At 36.0% G+C, this 17,576-nt stretch overlaps 2 protein-coding genes across 5 annotated transcripts in view; both read left to right on the top strand.

Annotated features, from left to right (window-relative positions):
• The window catches only part of LOC134790181 (uncharacterized MFS-type transporter C09D4.1), a 55,488-nt gene extending 45,601 nt beyond the window's left edge, over positions 1–9,887 (top strand). The window contains exons 4-8 of the mRNA XM_063761001.1: positions 4,722–4,863; positions 5,204–5,403; positions 6,155–6,369; positions 6,985–7,090; positions 7,558–9,887. Coding sequence (XP_063617071.1) covers positions 4,722–4,863; positions 5,204–5,403; positions 6,155–6,369; positions 6,985–7,090; positions 7,558–7,719 — 825 coding nt within the window. The 3' untranslated portion in view covers positions 7,720–9,887. The remainder of the gene's footprint in view (positions 1–4,721; positions 4,864–5,203; positions 5,404–6,154; positions 6,370–6,984; positions 7,091–7,557) is intronic.
• A 6,265-nt stretch (positions 9,888–16,152) lies between these two features.
• LOC134790150 (titin homolog) overlaps positions 16,153–17,576 on the top strand; it is a 113,552-nt gene continuing 112,128 nt past the window's right edge. For all 4 annotated transcript variants that reach the window (XM_063760949.1, XM_063760951.1, XM_063760950.1 and 1 more), the window contains exons 1-3: positions 16,153–16,448; positions 16,536–16,755; positions 17,093–17,239. In XM_063760949.1, the coding sequence (XP_063617019.1) occupies positions 16,292–16,448; positions 16,536–16,755; positions 17,093–17,239 (524 nt within the window). In that variant the 5' untranslated portion in view covers positions 16,153–16,291. The remainder of the gene's footprint in view (positions 16,449–16,535; positions 16,756–17,092; positions 17,240–17,576) is intronic.

Here is a 17,576-nt window from a genome sequence, read left to right as displayed (position 1 = left end):
TTGGAAAAACGATATTAATTTATCCTAAGTCCGAGAATACCTCCTGGTTGACATATTTCGTAACTACATTTTACTTCTGTATTGTTTAAAACATGAAATTATGGCATGGCAAGCATCATTATGTTAATTGTCCCATCATAGGAGGTATGCAGTTTTACAGCTCCTATAATGGGATTGGGCCAAATACCACTATTTTTTTACATCTGTGGAGTCACAACATAGTGTGTTGTATACCTTATCTCATGGTAAATGCAATTAACAAAACACATTCTAGTTTTCATCAAGTATTAATTAATTAAAATTTAATAAATTAACTCACCTCTCTTAGCGAAGTTGTTAAGAATTTTTAGTGATATTTTTTTTCAGTGGCACGACAACTTTTGGGTTGACGCACATTTCTTAATAAATAACCGAATTTAATAAAAAATCAAACATAATCAGCTCTAGGACTCTTATTTATGATAAAAATATATCCAGTGTTTATAAACTACTTTTATATACTTATTTTAGAGGAATTGTGTTTTTTTGTCCCATTACTGGTTCCGTGTCCATTATAGGGTATACTACTATATATATTTGAAAGAGTCATTATGTAGGTATGTTTATGTAGAAACTTACGCATACTTGACTATTGATTAAACTTCTGTCTATATGTATTCCGTCTTACGGGTCGTACACTAGCCGTACCACGAGTTGACAATTGTCCTTTACGTTAGCTACTGCGTAAACTCGATCGCAGGCCGTTTCGCTTGCACTAATATACATATATACGGTGACTGCTTACCATCAGGCGGGCCGTATTCTTGTTTGCCACCGCCGTAATATAAAACAAATTAGTATACATTACTCAGTATTTTGAGATAAACAGGTCCTTTAGTTAGATCACCCGCGCGTGACACGGAATCATCAAATTGTTGGCGCGCAGGAAACAGTACCTAGAACGTAATGGTTAAATCGCTGTATGTCATTATAGTCTCGCATGAGGAGGAAAACAGTAACAATAGAAGGTTATGTTTTATGGTATCGAGAATATTCATTTATTATCTGTTCAACCTTTATTACACAAAAGAAAATTTTACTCGACAAAATTATATTCAGGGTTGGGCAAAATACTGGCTTCCACGTATTTCAAATACAAATTACAAAATACATTTTTAAAAGTATTTGAAATACCAAATACAAACTACTTTGGTGACTGGTATTTGAAATACAAAATACAAATTACAGTGTTTAAAATAATGTATTTCAAATACAAAATACAAAATACTTTTAATTTTTTTTGTTTAATCATTTAGTTTTTTTAACGAATATCCTTTCCTAAAAACTTATAGAGTCATTGCGCTTGTTTTCGTCCAACTCTAGTTTTCGTCCACTTGACGAAATTTGAATATAAACCTACATTGCTGCACAAATTTGGACTGATTTCAATCCTTAGTTAAACAATATATCTGTCTACATATAAAAATTTTATTTCGCAAATAGTAAATTAAAAATGAAATATATTATTTGCTAATCTGTCAAGTGGTCTAAAACTAGAGCATGGACGGAAACTACTGCAATGACCCTATCCCCTGGCTGTTGACGAAAAGTTCCGCGCAGAATAGCTCGCGCATTGTACCTATTTGCCCTCGTACAAGTCATACATTATATTTAAAAAAACATTCCATTTTAGGATCATAGAATTTAATAAAATGTATTTTGTAGAAATGTATTTTAAAGCTTGAAGTATTTGAAATACAAAATACAAAATACATGTGAGTGCAGTATTTGAAATACCAAATACAAAATACTTTTCCAGGTAGTATTTGAAATACAAATACAAAATACTAAAATGTATTTCAAATACGTATTTCAAATACATGTAATTGAAATACTGCCCAACCCTGAATTTATATTCCAAATTGTTATGATGGTGTTTACATTACAAACCGAGTTAATGTTAATACCTACTATAGATGCAATTTAATAAGTTTGTAACTCACTTCAATGTCAGACATCGGATATTTATTTTTCACCTCAGCAGCTCGAACAAGGGTATTTTGCTTCTTAAAAACAGTGAGCAAAATGCGATTTTGCTCACTGAGTGAGACAAAATGACATTCAAGTGATCTTTATAGTCAAATGTCATTTCAACATGCGGGGTCTAATACAAGTTCGATATACTTGGGTTCTATTATCTCTGTCCCTCTAGGTATGTTCTCACTGCTTAGGGTGAAAAATTTTGTGTACTACACGAGATCAAAGTAATTTACATCTCGTGCGCTTTTGAATCCCTTACTACGCTCAAGATTCTAAATTAGATTCACTCGCTACGCTCGTGAATCTATTATAGAATCTTTCGCTTGCACGGGACTCAAAATAAGCACTCGAAGAAATATCAAACTTTGATCTCTTGTTGTACAAATAACTATATTTTATTATCAATATCACTGACCTAACTCTGAGGGTTGAATATGTAGGTCATACTGAACAACTTTTTTTACTATGGGGCCATTGGGGCCAACCCCGTAATAGCGAAAAAAAATCTTATATGCACAAGGACATCAATAATGAAATCGACTCTTAACATTTCTAACAATACACTCTTTTTTTTGGGCAGTCGTGTAAAAATAGACCAGCTGCAGAGCTTCTAAAAGGCCTCTAATAAAGGCCTTCACAAAATAAGTTGGAAACATTTATATTTTCCTTAGAAACTCGTATCGTATTTATAAGTGGCTTACTTATGCAACAAACCCATTCGATTCACTGGGCCCGGACCTTTCCGGAGATACGGGGACGTTATACTTTTATGACATTTTCGTTCGTAAGTATTGAGCAGATGTATACAATTACTGAACCACCTGTGCTGCTGACAATGGATATGTTTCATTTATTTTATTTTGATCTTCAAGGAAAATATCAAATAAAATCTTGTCAAAAACTCGCAATTTGTAGGTGGGACTGAGTGGAATTATATGCCGCATTTGTTCAGAGAGGTGAGCAAAACCCGAGCTGCATACATCGCCATTGTTTATAGCTCGGTACTACTTACAGGCCTAGCGTGTCTTATTTGAAATGTTTTAATTTATATTTTGACTTTGATTTGTATTGTGACACCCTACTGTGTTCTTGTGCGGTGTCGGCATTTACAGAAACATTAAAAGCGTCGGTCCACTGTTACTTTTTACACTTTTATAATAGTATGTATCAAAATCTGTATTTAGGTAAGTACTTAATCTCTTTAAATATCCGTAGGAAGCTGACTTACCCCAAAAGCCCTTAAAGGTCCGGTCCTTTTCAATTCAAAGGAAATCAAATTGAGCCCGAGAGACCCTTACGGAAATTATGCATAAGCGTTTTATTAACTTAGGTCAATTTGCCTTTAGAAACGCCTTTAGTACCTACATTTTGCATGCGTACAGTAAAACCCACTTAAGAGGGGGTGTAGAGCCAGGAAATTTGAAAGGAACAAAAGATACGGCGCGCCGCGCGAAATTTGCGATGGAAGATTTCGCGATTGCATACCTATTTGTTTGTACCTCAATAACTCCGAGAGTATGCTGTGGGTACCTATATAAAAAAAATAAACAAGTATATATTTTTGTATGTGTGTAAATTCTTATTTAAAAATGCATACATAAAAACATAAATCATATAACAAATATTTTACTGTATCTAAATGTTTTTCTATCCATATTTTTGTGGTCCTTACAAGCTTACGAAAAAGTTATTTTTAATCTTTTTACTCGCTCCAAAATGATTATTGGGTTTCAGTTCCAGTTAGTAACAGGATACACATATTTCACCTGAAACAAAAATGGAATACCTACGTAGCCGCAGGCGGAATTTTAATTAAAATGCTATCCGAGTTTTCCATTTGAAAATTGATCTACGAGTATACCGACAGTGGAGGTTTAAATAAAGGTACAATTTTTAAAATTCCGTAGTTAAAAGTCTGTCTGTCATTAAGACTTTGTGATATCCTATTAATCAAATAGAATATCACAAAGTCCGTTTTATTAAAAAAATACATTTAATATACATAAGCAAGAAGCAGAAGGAATATAAAAAGTACTTAACTTCCGAAATGTTCGTATTTTTTCAACAATGTACCTTACCTTAGGTACATGCTAGCTGCCGGCACAGACACATAACAATTAATATCATTCCTGAATCAGACACCTGACAGCATTTTTACTTGATTACCACAAAAAGTGAACTCACCCGACAGTAATATCTTTCCCGGCCTCAAACTTAGCGCACAATAGCAAATCTTGCGGAGCAAAGCCGAACTTCCCGGAGCTTTGTTGTAAGTTAGGCAAACTGTTTTATTTCAAGTTCAATGGGCCTGACGAGGCTTTTGTACGATTGTAACGAAGTGGAAGGGTTATTTTATGCTTACTGTATGTCCGTTTATTTGTTTTATAGTATGCGCCTCCCTAAAGCGTGTAAATAAAAGGAAGGCGCGAGTAGTGTTCAACCTGAAATAAACGGCAGATTCCTGCAGCAGGCCTGTCTCCACACGTAGTGGCTCGCCTTTTCTTGTGAGTTAAGACAGTGAAACCGAGAGGATAATGCAGGTGTTGGGCATCCCTGCGTTTCCTTAATTCTGTCCCAGGCGGTGTATGTCTTACACCATATATCGTCTGCAATAGACGCAAAGGCCAGTGAGTGAGTCGGATAAGCTTTGGTAGTTCAGTTCAGAGATGAACTTATAACTAACCAACCTGTTTTGTTCACAGCTCGGCGTGGCCCTCGGCTTCGTGCTTCCCCCAATGTTCGTGAAAGCCGGCGGCACCATTGAACAAATCGCGGCCGACTTCCAGTTCATGTTCTACCTGGTGGCCGGGGTTACCAGTGTGCTCTTCGTTTTCATCTTGTTGTGTAAGTATTATAATGACAATGTTCGTAAAAGCCGGTACCATCGCCCACACTGTTAACTGTACATCGGTGGACCTTGCGCCTTTTGTAATAAGGTCCCCCGATGTACAGTTAGGACTGTTACTGTTTGTACCATCGAGCAAATCGAGCTAATTAGTTCATAGTTCTACCTGGTCGCTGGGGTTACCAGTGTGCTCTTTGTTTTCATCTTCTCGTGTAAGTAGATAGTAATGTTCGTGAAAGCTGGCGGAACAGTCACTATGCAAGCTGTGGAAGCACTATGGTCGTAAAACATTTTTGGTCCTAAATCATTTTTTTTTACTAAGATTATTTCTCATTGCAGTCTTCAAACGAGCCCCAGCAACGCCCCCCTCCGCCGCCGCCGACCTCGGTGCCAGTCTCGACTCTAACTTCTTGCACTCCGTCAAGAAACTTTTCACCAACCGCAACTATAACCTGCTGCTCATCTCCTATGGACTCAATGTTGGCGTGTTCTACGCTATATCGACCCTGCTCAATGAAGTTGTGCTGAAATTCTTCCCCGTAAGTTATATTTTTATTAGCAATTTTATCAGTCGCAGCTTTAAGCTTTACATAAGCAGTGAATTTTATGATGATCGACATATTTATTTTATATTTTATATATACAATTTCTTCGTTGTAATTATTGTTTTCGTAACCAATTGTTTACCAAACGAAACTACAACCAGTTGCTCGTTTCTTATGGACTCAATGTTGGGTTGTTCTACGCTATATCCAAACTGCTCAAAAAAGATGTGCTGAAATTCTTCCTAGTAAGAACTATATTTGTTAGTTATTGTTATTCAATTATCTATTCATCTCCTATAGCTTTAATTACATGATTATCGACATATTAATGCTCTTCAACGAAGTATTTCTCAGTTTTCTTCCTTGTAAGTATTATTGTTTGTTTAGAACTCTTGTCACTCTGCAAATTTTTGTTCCAAAACTTCAAAACATCTTCTTAACAGAATTTTATTAAATGGAGTATGATTATTTGATTATATGTATTGGTTATAGTTTATATGTACCTAATTTTATATCTTTTCACAAATTTTAATAACTGATCAGAAAATACAGCTGCTGCATGTGTTGTGCGAGAACAAAAATATATGCACGCATCGAAATAACGTAGGTACCTACTTTGCAAAATCTAAATCACATCTTGATAATATTTTTCTAATGTGAATAGAAACGTAATTTAGACTTTGATGCATATTTATAGTGTACTTTTTATCATAGAATAAAGAAATCTAAATTTAATTCGTTCCAGGGTGCCAACGAAGATGTCGGCCGCATCGGCCTCATGATCGTCGTCGCCGGCATGCTCGGCTCCGTCATCTGCGGCTTCATTCTCGACAAGACGCACAAGTTCAAGGAGACGACCTTAGCTCTGTACGCGGCTTCGGTGGTCGGCATGGTCATATTTACGTTCACGCTTGACTGCGGGGAGATCGCTGTGGTGTACTTCAGCGCCATCATACTTGGGTGAGTCTTCATTCTTATACTGTAGCATGTTCCGGTCTCATGATCGTCGTCGCCGGCATGCTCGGCTCCTTCCTCTGCGGTTTAATTCTCGACAAGACGCACAAGTTCAAGAAGACGACCCTCGTGCTGAACGCGGCGGCGGTGGTCGGAATGGTCATATTTACGTTCACGCTCGACTGCGGGGAGATCGCTGTGGTGTACTTCAGCGCTATCATACTTGGGTGAGTCTAGGAAACCTTCAAGAAAAAAGCGTACTCCCATCTTATAAGAATGGTATCGTAAGTATCCATGAGCGACGGTAATTGATTACCATAAGGCTATTCGTCTCCTCGTTTGCCTCCTACAAAAAGTTGGATTTCTGTGTCTTTAGTAAGTATTTAGAACCCGCATCACATTCACATTCAATATGATTCCGCGCGTAATATGCGATTTTTCACTGGTCCCTGCAACGTATTATCATTCATCTGTTTCAATCTTCTTAAGCTGGTTTTACTGTAGTTTTATTTGAGTAAAGCTCGCCCGGAACGAGGGTTATAACTTCTCCACCTAGGAAATTTTTCCAATATGTCACACAAATAATCAGAATATTTTAAACACAATTTGTCTGAATTTCAGATTCTTCATGAACGGGTATCTACCGGTTGGGTTCGAGTTCGCCTCCGAAATAACGTATCCTGAGCCTGAAGGGACCACGTCTGGGATTCTTAACGCTGCTGTTCAGGTACTTGCCAATTAATGTTTTACTTTGTATCTAGGTACTTAAATATATGTATAATGTGGTATCGTTCAAAAGTTATTCAAGTGTACAATATCTTTTTCTAAAGCTATTATAGATGCTGACTGTATCTACATACTCTACATAGTGATCTTCATATTATTAATTAAGTAATTGCGTAAGAGGTGTAAAGTGTAAGTCAAATATGTGTTTTGAATTTGACATGTGCTCTCGATGATTTTGTACGGATCTGTACATTATGCAGTAACTCTAGTTATCAAAAGTAGATTTATGACACTACAGTGACTACTAAACATATTAATATAGTATCTACCTACAGTGCCCCTGGCTGATAAACTTAAAAGGCAAGACTTTACCTGTCTATTACATTCATTAACGCTTTGGTTCCAATAACTTGGATCTCCAATCATTAAATCGTCTGTATTACTAACCTAACATTCTGATATTTCCAGCTATTCGGCATCGTCCTGACCCTCCTCTACGAATGGATGCTAAAAGTCACCGACACCCGCTGGTCCAACCTCACCCTCTGCGGACTGCTGGCTTTAGGCACGGCCATCACAGCTGCCATCAGCTCGGATCTGAGACGGCAGGCCGCTGAACAGAAGAAGTAGACCGTATGGCTATGACAATAGGGTTCTATATTAAATAAGTTTCCAACGCTTTCAACCTCACTCTCTGCGGACTAGGCACGGCTATCACAGCAGCCTGATGGCTGCGAGCTGCTGCTCGGACCTACGGCGGCAGGCCGCTGCACAGAAGAAGTAGACCGTATGGCTATGACAATAGGGTTCTATTTTCAATAAGTTACCGACACTTTCAAGTTCAATCTCTGCTGACTTCTCGCTCTAGGCGCGGCTATCACGGGAGCTATCAGCTCGGATCTGAGACGACAGGCCGCTGAACAGAAGAAGTTAACCGTATGGCTCTGACAATAGGGTTCTATTTTAAATAAGTTACCGACACTTCCAACCTCACTCTCTGCGGACTTCTCGCTCTAGGCGCAGCCATCAGCTCGGATCTGAGACGACAAGCTGCTGAACAGAAGTAAACCGCATGTGTATGACAATAGGGTTTTATTTTAAATGGGGATCTGGATGTTTAAGTGTCTTTTTTTAAGTTTTTATGGGTTATTGAGTCAATCAACGTATTGCTGTTCCTTGAGCAAGGGGATATTAGATGCAAAGATTGTTAAAAAAATGCCGTAACACATACTTCTTAGATTATGTAGCCTACAATGATCCAAAAATCACCAGAGACGGTTTGTTTCATGCGATAAAATTCCATGTATTGGCAATTGTTAAAGTGTGCAGGTCACGTAACCATGGAAAACAAGTGTACAAAAAAGTCGATTCACCCACAACCCTTTCACTGGACACTTTCTGTTATCTTGCTTATGATAAGATGCTGAGCGGATGTGTTTAAGTTAAGGTATTTGTTGGTAAAAAAAAAGGTTTATTTTGTAATTAATAGGTATCAATGGTTCTTTAGTAAATTATGGTTTTTTGGTTCCGATCTGCAGCTCGCAGGAACCTGTATGCTTTTGACAGGGTTGGTTTTAAGAAAACGAAGTGATTGTTAAGAGAGACCCAAGAGTCCCAAGACTAGCATTTTTAGCGTCGGCGTTCAGTCAGCAGCGCTATGGCAAATACGTCGCTGCGGCTGCGCAGTAGCGCCAAAGTTGCGTCGAGTACCAGGCATAGAGTTGACTAGACGCTGACGCTAGGAGACGCGAGTGGGGTCTTTCTAAATATATGTATGTTTTATAACTTAGGGTAATTTATTTAGAGAGATAATTTAACAGTATTCAAAACATAAACTGATTCAGTTTATTTTAAAAATGTAAACGAATGTGTAACTGCGGAGTATGTTTGGGCCTATCGCAAAGTTCGGAAACCGATTTTTAAATTTTTTGTATAATTAGCTCCAGAAGTTTTATGATTTTATTCCAAGTGTTTTTTTTTACTTACAACTTTGAATATATGCACTTGTTGAATTAAGCAAAATTAAGAAAAATAGATATACCTAACGTGTATTACCTAGATAAAAAGCAAAGCTAGGGATTCATCTTGGTATGCATTTATACAAATTCAAGTATTTAGAATTAGCATTGTAACTATAAAAGATGATAGCCTTTTATTATATCTTTACATTAAATCAGCTAAATTTTATAATAATATTATGCATTTAAGTACCGTTTTTGTTCAGGTAAATATACAAATATAAACATATTTATCGATAATTAATATATTCTTTAATTCTGAGTAGGTACATTTTGGTAGTGTAGGGTAATTTCAAATGATGGGTTAATCCGTAAATATACCTACTTAAAAATGTTAACTTTCATTATGGATTTTTTTTTTCAAGATTTTCATGATAATTGAATGAAATGAAAAACTCTATTAATGATAATATACAATTTATAATTGTGATCAATGTTTGAAATTCCATCACGTTTTGAGTTGAAATTACAACGTTTTTTACATTACCTTAAGATACCTACCTACTTTATAGAATTTGTGCGCATTTTAATATATATGTACTTAGGGCATACTGAAAATTCCTGGACTGGATGGCCAGTATGTAAATGGTTACAAAAAATAAGTCGTCTCAGAATCCAGAAACTTTCAGTATGGCCACGTATTCATAGACTAGTAAAATCGATACGTCGTAATCGTGACAATAAAAGGTGTGACCGCGACCAAAGGAAGTATTTTGCAGAACGTTTTTAAAATTAAATGTATCGTTGGTAGCTCTTAAAGTTTCTCGATGTCTGTAGTTATTTAAAAGTAATATTTTATTATATGTAATATTCACAAGTATTTAAGATTAAATACCTAAAGGCCAGACAATGGGGAAGATAGGTTAAATTATGTGTGTCGTTAAATACCTACCTACTATAAGGTCAGACAATGGGGAAGATAGGTTATGTGTGGCAACCGCCAAGAACGAAGGTACGGTCCCGAAAGAGGGGATTTTATTTTATAAATAGTGATTAAAATAGTAATATATTCTTATTTTAATTATAATTGTAAAAAGGCTGTCGATTAATAGACAGCTCACGAAAAGAATATTAGGAGGACCGTAGGGACCGGGATGACCTAACCCAATGTAAATAATATGTTTTTTTAGTTGTATTGTAAAAATATGTAATATCCATGCATTAAGCATTTTTGCCATTACAGATTTTGTTGTTTTAAAAGACAGGTAAAAACAATGTGATTTATCGCCAAATGCAATTTTAATGAAAACGAAAAATTACAAAAAAACCTTAGGGTGTTACCACACCAATCGGTCGATGGCATCGATCGACGTCGACTGTTCCATGCTTGTCGACATCGATCGATTGGTGTGGTAATACGTTACCCTTAGAAAGTCTACAAGGGTTTACGTAACATAAGTTGAATTGGGTAGCTCAATAAGTTAGATTAGCTATGCCAAATTAGACGCTTTTCCAAGGCCATTTATAATTGCGGCTGTGACAATTAAGTACGTGTATCATTGTCCTAATAGATCCAGGGAGGGAATCAAGAAATATTTTTTAAACTACTGTCAGTACAGTATTACTCTTCGTAATACTATACCTAACTGAATATCAGTGTAGTGTGGAGTTGTAGTACAAACACAGACATATATTCGAAAATGGTTGATTAAAAATGGTTCACATGTGAAGTAAAAAAGTCGATACGGATAAGAGTTGGCTGTGGGGTAAGTGTGACTGGCCTTCACATTGGGGTTACACACGTCACATTAGTAACTACTACGAGTTCATATATTTGCCACTAAACGTAAAGTGAAATTATGTACCTAAGAACTCGCAATAACAATCAATTTCTAAACTGGTCTCAATGGAAAGGCAGACATACTTACTCGTACCAGGTACCAGTATTGATCTTATACCTAAATACCTAATTATTATACCTATATAAATAAAAGGTTACAATTATCTATGTATATTTTAAGGTCCTGTATCTACTTATAAATTATATAACGGCCTAAAGGCCTAATAATATTAGAGAGTAGTGGCCTATACAGGCTGTTTCCAATATCTCGTGATTTTGGTGTTAGGTTAATTATGTATTTTTAGCGTAGTACCTAAGACTCCTAAGAGAGAGTAGTGGCCTATTTCCAGCAGTGGACGTCCTCTGGCTGATATGATGATGACCTAAGAGAGAAAAAATATGGTTTTGAAGCAGTGTATTAAAAGCGGAAAAGACATTAAGGCCCATTTAATATAAACAATAGCTATTGTTTCATTGTTCTTATAATCAAGTCACAAAGATAAGAATTTTACCAATTTAGGTATTAACTGATCGTAAACAATTGTTTGGTTTAAATTCTATGTACATGCCTACTAAAATGACGATTCGATTAGCCAATTTACCAATTATCTTAGTTTTTGTACTAAAAACACAGACCAAAAATTACAGAGAATTGCCAGATAAAAAAAATACTGATATCTGGCAAATCAAAACAGAGATAATCAGCTGCTGTATTGCATCAATTATAAATGGTTTCTAGATATTTTTATCACCTATTAAAACATATGGTTCTCTCTTTGTAGGCGCTTTACGCTACAAAGCGGAAAAATCATACTATCGACTACGAACGTAGCTCGTAGCTCGCGCTGCTGGTAGTGAATGTGTTAGGTATATTATGGTTTTTACTAAAACCTGCAGGGAAATGTAGGGTAAGTATATTATTATTACTTTTAAGTTATTTTTTTATATCTTGTGATTGTATCGAAACTTTTTTATTTGTTATTACGATTATTATTTTTAAATATGGGTAGGTAATAATTAGGTATTTTGTTTCAGTTTAAAGTATTAAGTTGCTAATTATGTATTATTATGAGTGTAGAGTTTACAGAAAGCACCCTTCCTAGAAAATACCTACTGGTAGGTAGCTACATTCCGTAGGTAACAGTCACCATACGGGATTGTTATGCCAAATTGCTTCTTCTTGCTAAATTGGCAATTCTATAGGGTAAGTATTGAACAACCAATTTAGCTAGGACCCTAAATGGCGCAACAATCGCGGAGCGTGATGGTACATCAATATTTTATATAAGTAAGTACCTGTATAAAGTAATGTATCTAAGTATATGTATATTTATTGTATCAACTATTTTGAAGAATGTATTAGAAAACTAGTTCTAGTTGATGCCTTTATTAAAACATTCAGTCTATGTACCTAATACACAATGGTAGGTACCTACTTAAAAACAAAAAAAAATGGTGGAGTTATTCGATTTTAAATGTGAAATAAGACAATAAATATGAAAACCATTTATTGTAATATTAGTATGTTTACGATTTTATGAAAAATAAAGTAGATCATTAAAATTATGAAATGTGACATTAGTCAATATATTTAAAAATAAAAAATACGAGTAAGTATAAATAATAATATAATACTTAATAATATATTTATAATTTCTAAGGAAGGGTTTGTAAATTAATTCAATTCAAAAGGGTCAGTAAATTTCAACATTATCCTGCTTCCGAAGTTAGCCTAATGCACTTAGGTAGTAGTCATGGTATTCATGCCTCCAATTTATTTTATTTTATGGTAAGTTTTGAAATTATAATTTATTTAGCTACATTTAGAAATCACTCACATTATATGATGGCGTACTTTTGTCTTTATCTTGAAAAAAAAAATGGGTATGGTTGGTATTCCACCTGTGTGTGGTGTGTATTCTTTGTCCAATCCAATGTCATAGCGTCTCACTCTCTCATCAAGCAAAATGTGAGACGCAATACACATTGGACAAAAATATTGGACAGATGGAATACTGCGTGTGAACGAATTTGATAAGATTGTTTTTATTTTCATAATGTGGAATAATTAGACTTACCTACTTAAGCCTTAGAGCATTTAGTAACTGGAGACGTCATGGCTGTCATTTTCTGTTACGAAACAGTCTGCCGATTTTTGCGGGATTGGGGACATCAAATATATTGCTATTTCTACACGATTTGTACGTAACGTACAAATAGCCATGTCATTCATACAAAAGCTTGCACAATATTGTGCAAGGTTTTCGGCAGAGGGGTAAGCTCTTAAAGGCGACTCCAGTTATTAAATGCTCTAAGACTTAATCCTATAGAAGTAACGTAGTTCTTATTATAAAAGTTTTACAAATCAGTTTGTTTGCAAGTAATTGGACATTCCATAATAATTCACGAAGTGAATATCACATGTGACTTGCTATACATTGCAGCATTTCATCGATCGATTGAATTGCGTTGCGATCATACCTCCTACTTAGTCAGCAACTATCAAATGGCGTCTCTACACGATGGGCCAACGCTTGCCACTCCAAGGGACGCAGCCATGCGATAGAATGAGATAGCAATATCACTTGCTGCCTCTAACGCATAAATGCGTCCCTTGGAGTGGCCGGCGCTGGCCCATCGCGTAGAGGAGCCATAAAATCGCATGCCAATTGTTGCAACGTCTGTAGAAGCCTTAACAGCGACAAAATTGACGCAATGTAAATAAAATTTACAGTATACCTAAATAGGGTAATTCGTCAATAACTAGCCACCTGTTAAGTAACTGGCCACCCTAAAATGAATTCTGTTTATAGGTGAATAGAATTCATTTTTAGTTTAGGGTGGCCAGTTATTAGCCGGTGGCCAGTAATTGACGATTTACCCTACCTACTTCCTTATAAGGCAAAAAAATAGATAAAACTGTATGTATGTCAATGTTACCCAGTGCTAGAGTCCTCATTTATGTTACCTAGACTAGACTTAAATGGATGTCGTAATATTTAAGTCACTTTTAAGTGTGTTATTGTTTTAATAAAATTTGTTGATAGACCTTGCGAGTATTTTACTTAAACCTTATAACTGTAGGCATAGTCTGGCAAGCCATTCCTGTCAGTAGAAAAAAAACTACAAATTGAAAAACCGGCCAAGTGCGAGTCGGACTCGCACACGAAGGGTACCGTACCATTACGCAAGAAATGGTAGAAAAAATCACGTTTGTTGTGTATGTATGGGAACCCCACTTAAATACCTATTTATTTTATTCTGTTTTTAGTTTTTGTTGTTATATCGGCAACAGAAATATATCGTGTGTGAAAATTTTAACTGTCTAGCCATCACGGTTTATGAGATACAGCCTGGTGATAGACGGACAGACAGACGGACAGTGGAGTCTTAGTAATAGGGTCCTGTTTTTACCCCTTGCGTACGGAACCCCAAAAAATGAAGGCGCGATGGGTTATCATCCCATAGAAAATTTGAAAATCGCGCCTTTTTCTACTGACAAAGTTGTTTGACAGACTATAACTGTATATTATCCTTCATCTTTGTGGCGTTCCACTAGAAAAAGGTTCTTATGCCTCATGTGCATAAATAAGGTCCAAATAAGGACGCTATATAGGTATCCATAACTACATCAATAAATTCTTAACCCTTAACAAAGTTAGAAGTCTGGCTACTGAAATATTACACGAAGTTTTGGCGGGAAATTCAAAAAATCTTGGGCTGGTCACACTTTGTGTAGTAGAAATTATAGTTTTGATACTAGAAAATATTTGTGATTTTCTGTGCACACGTAAGGTACCTAAGGAAATAAATTATACGGAAGGTTAGATTATAAGGAAATTAATACACTTACGTTGACGTGCACTCAAAGTCAGCGCACATAATTTCTACCACTACTTATGTAAAGTACCTACAGTCAGCGACAAACACACATGTTTACGTTCCAAATGCAATGTTTTGGTTTTATTGACATTTTCCAGAACTTCTAGTTTACCCGTTTCTTTACACACTTGTCCTGTTTATGAGATTCAGGTAAAGTCACGTACCTACTTAAACAAAGTTATAGGCAAATGTTAAAACTAGTACTTAAAGTATCAAAATGTATAGAGCACCGACCTATTAAATTGTTTACGACTTGTAAACATTGCAGTTTTTCGTTATACCACGCTTCACGTCGACTTCGCACGTCGTCGTAAATGTTTACGAGCTTATAGAAGTTTGCGGACCTCACTCGGTATAGTCATTATTAATATTATTTAAAATAAACCCCTTGTAAACCGCAAACAATTTGAATGAATGACATAAACTGACAATTGACTTTTAAAGCGTATCAAGATTAGTCAATTTTTCGCCAATCTGATTCAAGTGCACAGATTATTTTCAAGTGCCTCGATCGAATCAGGAGGTGCGGATGCAAATACCAATTTGACTCGCCGATAATGACCGATATTACCGATAAAATGTGGTGCGGACGCAAGAATACCAAATTGTGAGGCCAGTATTTTCGTTCTGGGGCATTTTTTTTAATTTAGATGGCTCTAATATCACCATAAGGCCCCATTCGCACGGCAGCTTTTTCAACGCGCGTTAAAAAAGCGTTTGAATGACACAAATGGATAACCATGTATCTATTCACACAACAGCGGTGACGCTTTTTATCAAGCGTTGTTGGATTTTCGACTTTAAACCTTGGTCGTTAAATTGAATTTAGAGTGCGGACAGATTCAAGCGCTTTTGTAACGCGCGTTGAAAAAGCTGTCGTGCGAATGGGGGCTTAATCTAAAGATTAGAGATTAACGCCAATTTAATTTCTGATCAAATCGACCGATTCGATCAATCCCGTCTGGATACAACTTAGCTTTTTTTAAAATCATAGACAGTTGGTAATACAACAAGGAAATATCTGTCAACAATATTCGGCTAGCCAGACCTAGATAAAAATAAAATTATTATGCAGGATTTCAGGCTCCGCCTGATTTCAATACTTTGTCCTTTTCGCACTAAGAAATTTGCTAGAGAGAGATGATTTACCAGTGACAGAAACGTCGTAAAACTTGAGGTTTACTTCTTGATTCTGAAATCTTCCAAAATATATATTTAGTTTGTACAAATATTGTACGAACGAGCTGATAAAAAAATAATTTATAAATAAGTTATTGATAATAACTTTTGTTTAACTGTGAACGGCTTAACGTGTGTCTCAAACAACCCACCTTTGCGTTGACATTGACATAGATAGTGACAGTTACTCCGTTGCCATGGCGGCATTTTCGTAAATTAAACCTCAATTAAACGTCGACACGCTGAAATTTACCAAATCCCACCGGAAAAATGTAAAATCTAATAAGCATGTACCATTAATAGGTTATTGTTTCATGTATGTGAGAATGTAAATTAAAGATGAATGTTTTACACAAAAAATTCAGTGTTCGATTGTTTTGTTTGTGATTGTTATATTTGTTTCTGCACAATGTCCTCGAATAATTTAATAAAGTCCGCAGGTGGAATGGATCAAAATGATAATAATATGTGTAACAAACATGCGGCACGTTGTGATAAAGGTAAGGTTTTGTTCTTGAAATGCTTGAAACAGTGACAAAGTTCTTTTGCGTACTGTGTCCTTGATATTTCGATTTATGTTATTGCAGAACACCACCGCCCGTCAAACCTGAGTAAGCGTGAGTTGGAGGACTTGTACTATTCCTTACTAGACAGTAATTTGGAGTTGAAGCGAACTATCAATGCCCAAAATGAGAAGAACCGAATACTGTCAACCAAAGTGCAGAGAATGACGTCTCTGACAAAAACTTATACGGGCAGGGATTGCTGTGCTGCGGCCAAAGCTGTTATCAGTGAACAAAGAGCAGGGTAACATTGAAATTATATTCTAAACTCTTCTAGTCGGTACGGACGGTGCCACACCACGCGTTTCTGAGTAGAGCACTTATTCAAAAACTCATAAAAAATCCTATTTAATATAACACTCAATAGAATTACTTTTTTGAATAAGATTGCGCCATTTGAGTCACATTCATTCCACAAATTTTTGTTCAGAATTTGCAGTCATATAAAATTTTAGTTCAGTATCCCGCAGTGTGGCAATGTCCATGCCGATCACTGCTTATGTCTGATTATCATGATAATATGCAATTACTCGCCATGCAGCCTAATAGATAGAATACCATCAGAAATTTAATATTTACAGAATAGCAGATTTAACAAAAGCAAACGAAGCCTTAGCAGATAGAATCCGAAAGCTTAGCATGCAGCTGTGTACGGCCAGACAGTTTCTGAAACAGAATCACGGTAACCGGAGCTACAAGAGTTTTTCTAACACACATAATTCTCTCAAGTGAGTATTTAGGTAACAAGTATTTTTTTAAAGCTTTTATTTTACTCGAAATTGGCCCAGGAAAGCCACCACCACGGTACCTGGAAGGACTTGGAATAGAGCTATTTCTATTTTTATTTACTTTATTATTTTTTACTCGAAATGATTGCATGTAGGTAATGTTATAATGTAGGTAAGCTCTATGTGTGTAAGTGTGGCTTAAGTGTAACTGGCCTTCATACCGGGTATTACACATTAACTAATCAATGTGTAAACTGACCCCAATGTGAATCCAATAAGAACCTTTCATAAACGAAAATAAAGGAGCATTTCTTTCTCATTGCTTTCTCAGACAAAT

This window comes from Cydia splendana, chromosome 4 (assembly GCF_910591565.1).
Source record: "Cydia splendana chromosome 4, ilCydSple1.2, whole genome shotgun sequence".
Taxonomy (NCBI): domain Eukaryota; kingdom Metazoa; phylum Arthropoda; class Insecta; order Lepidoptera; family Tortricidae; genus Cydia; species Cydia splendana.
Note: the sequence above shows the minus strand (reverse complement) of the source record. Positions and strands in the feature narration are given on the sequence as shown.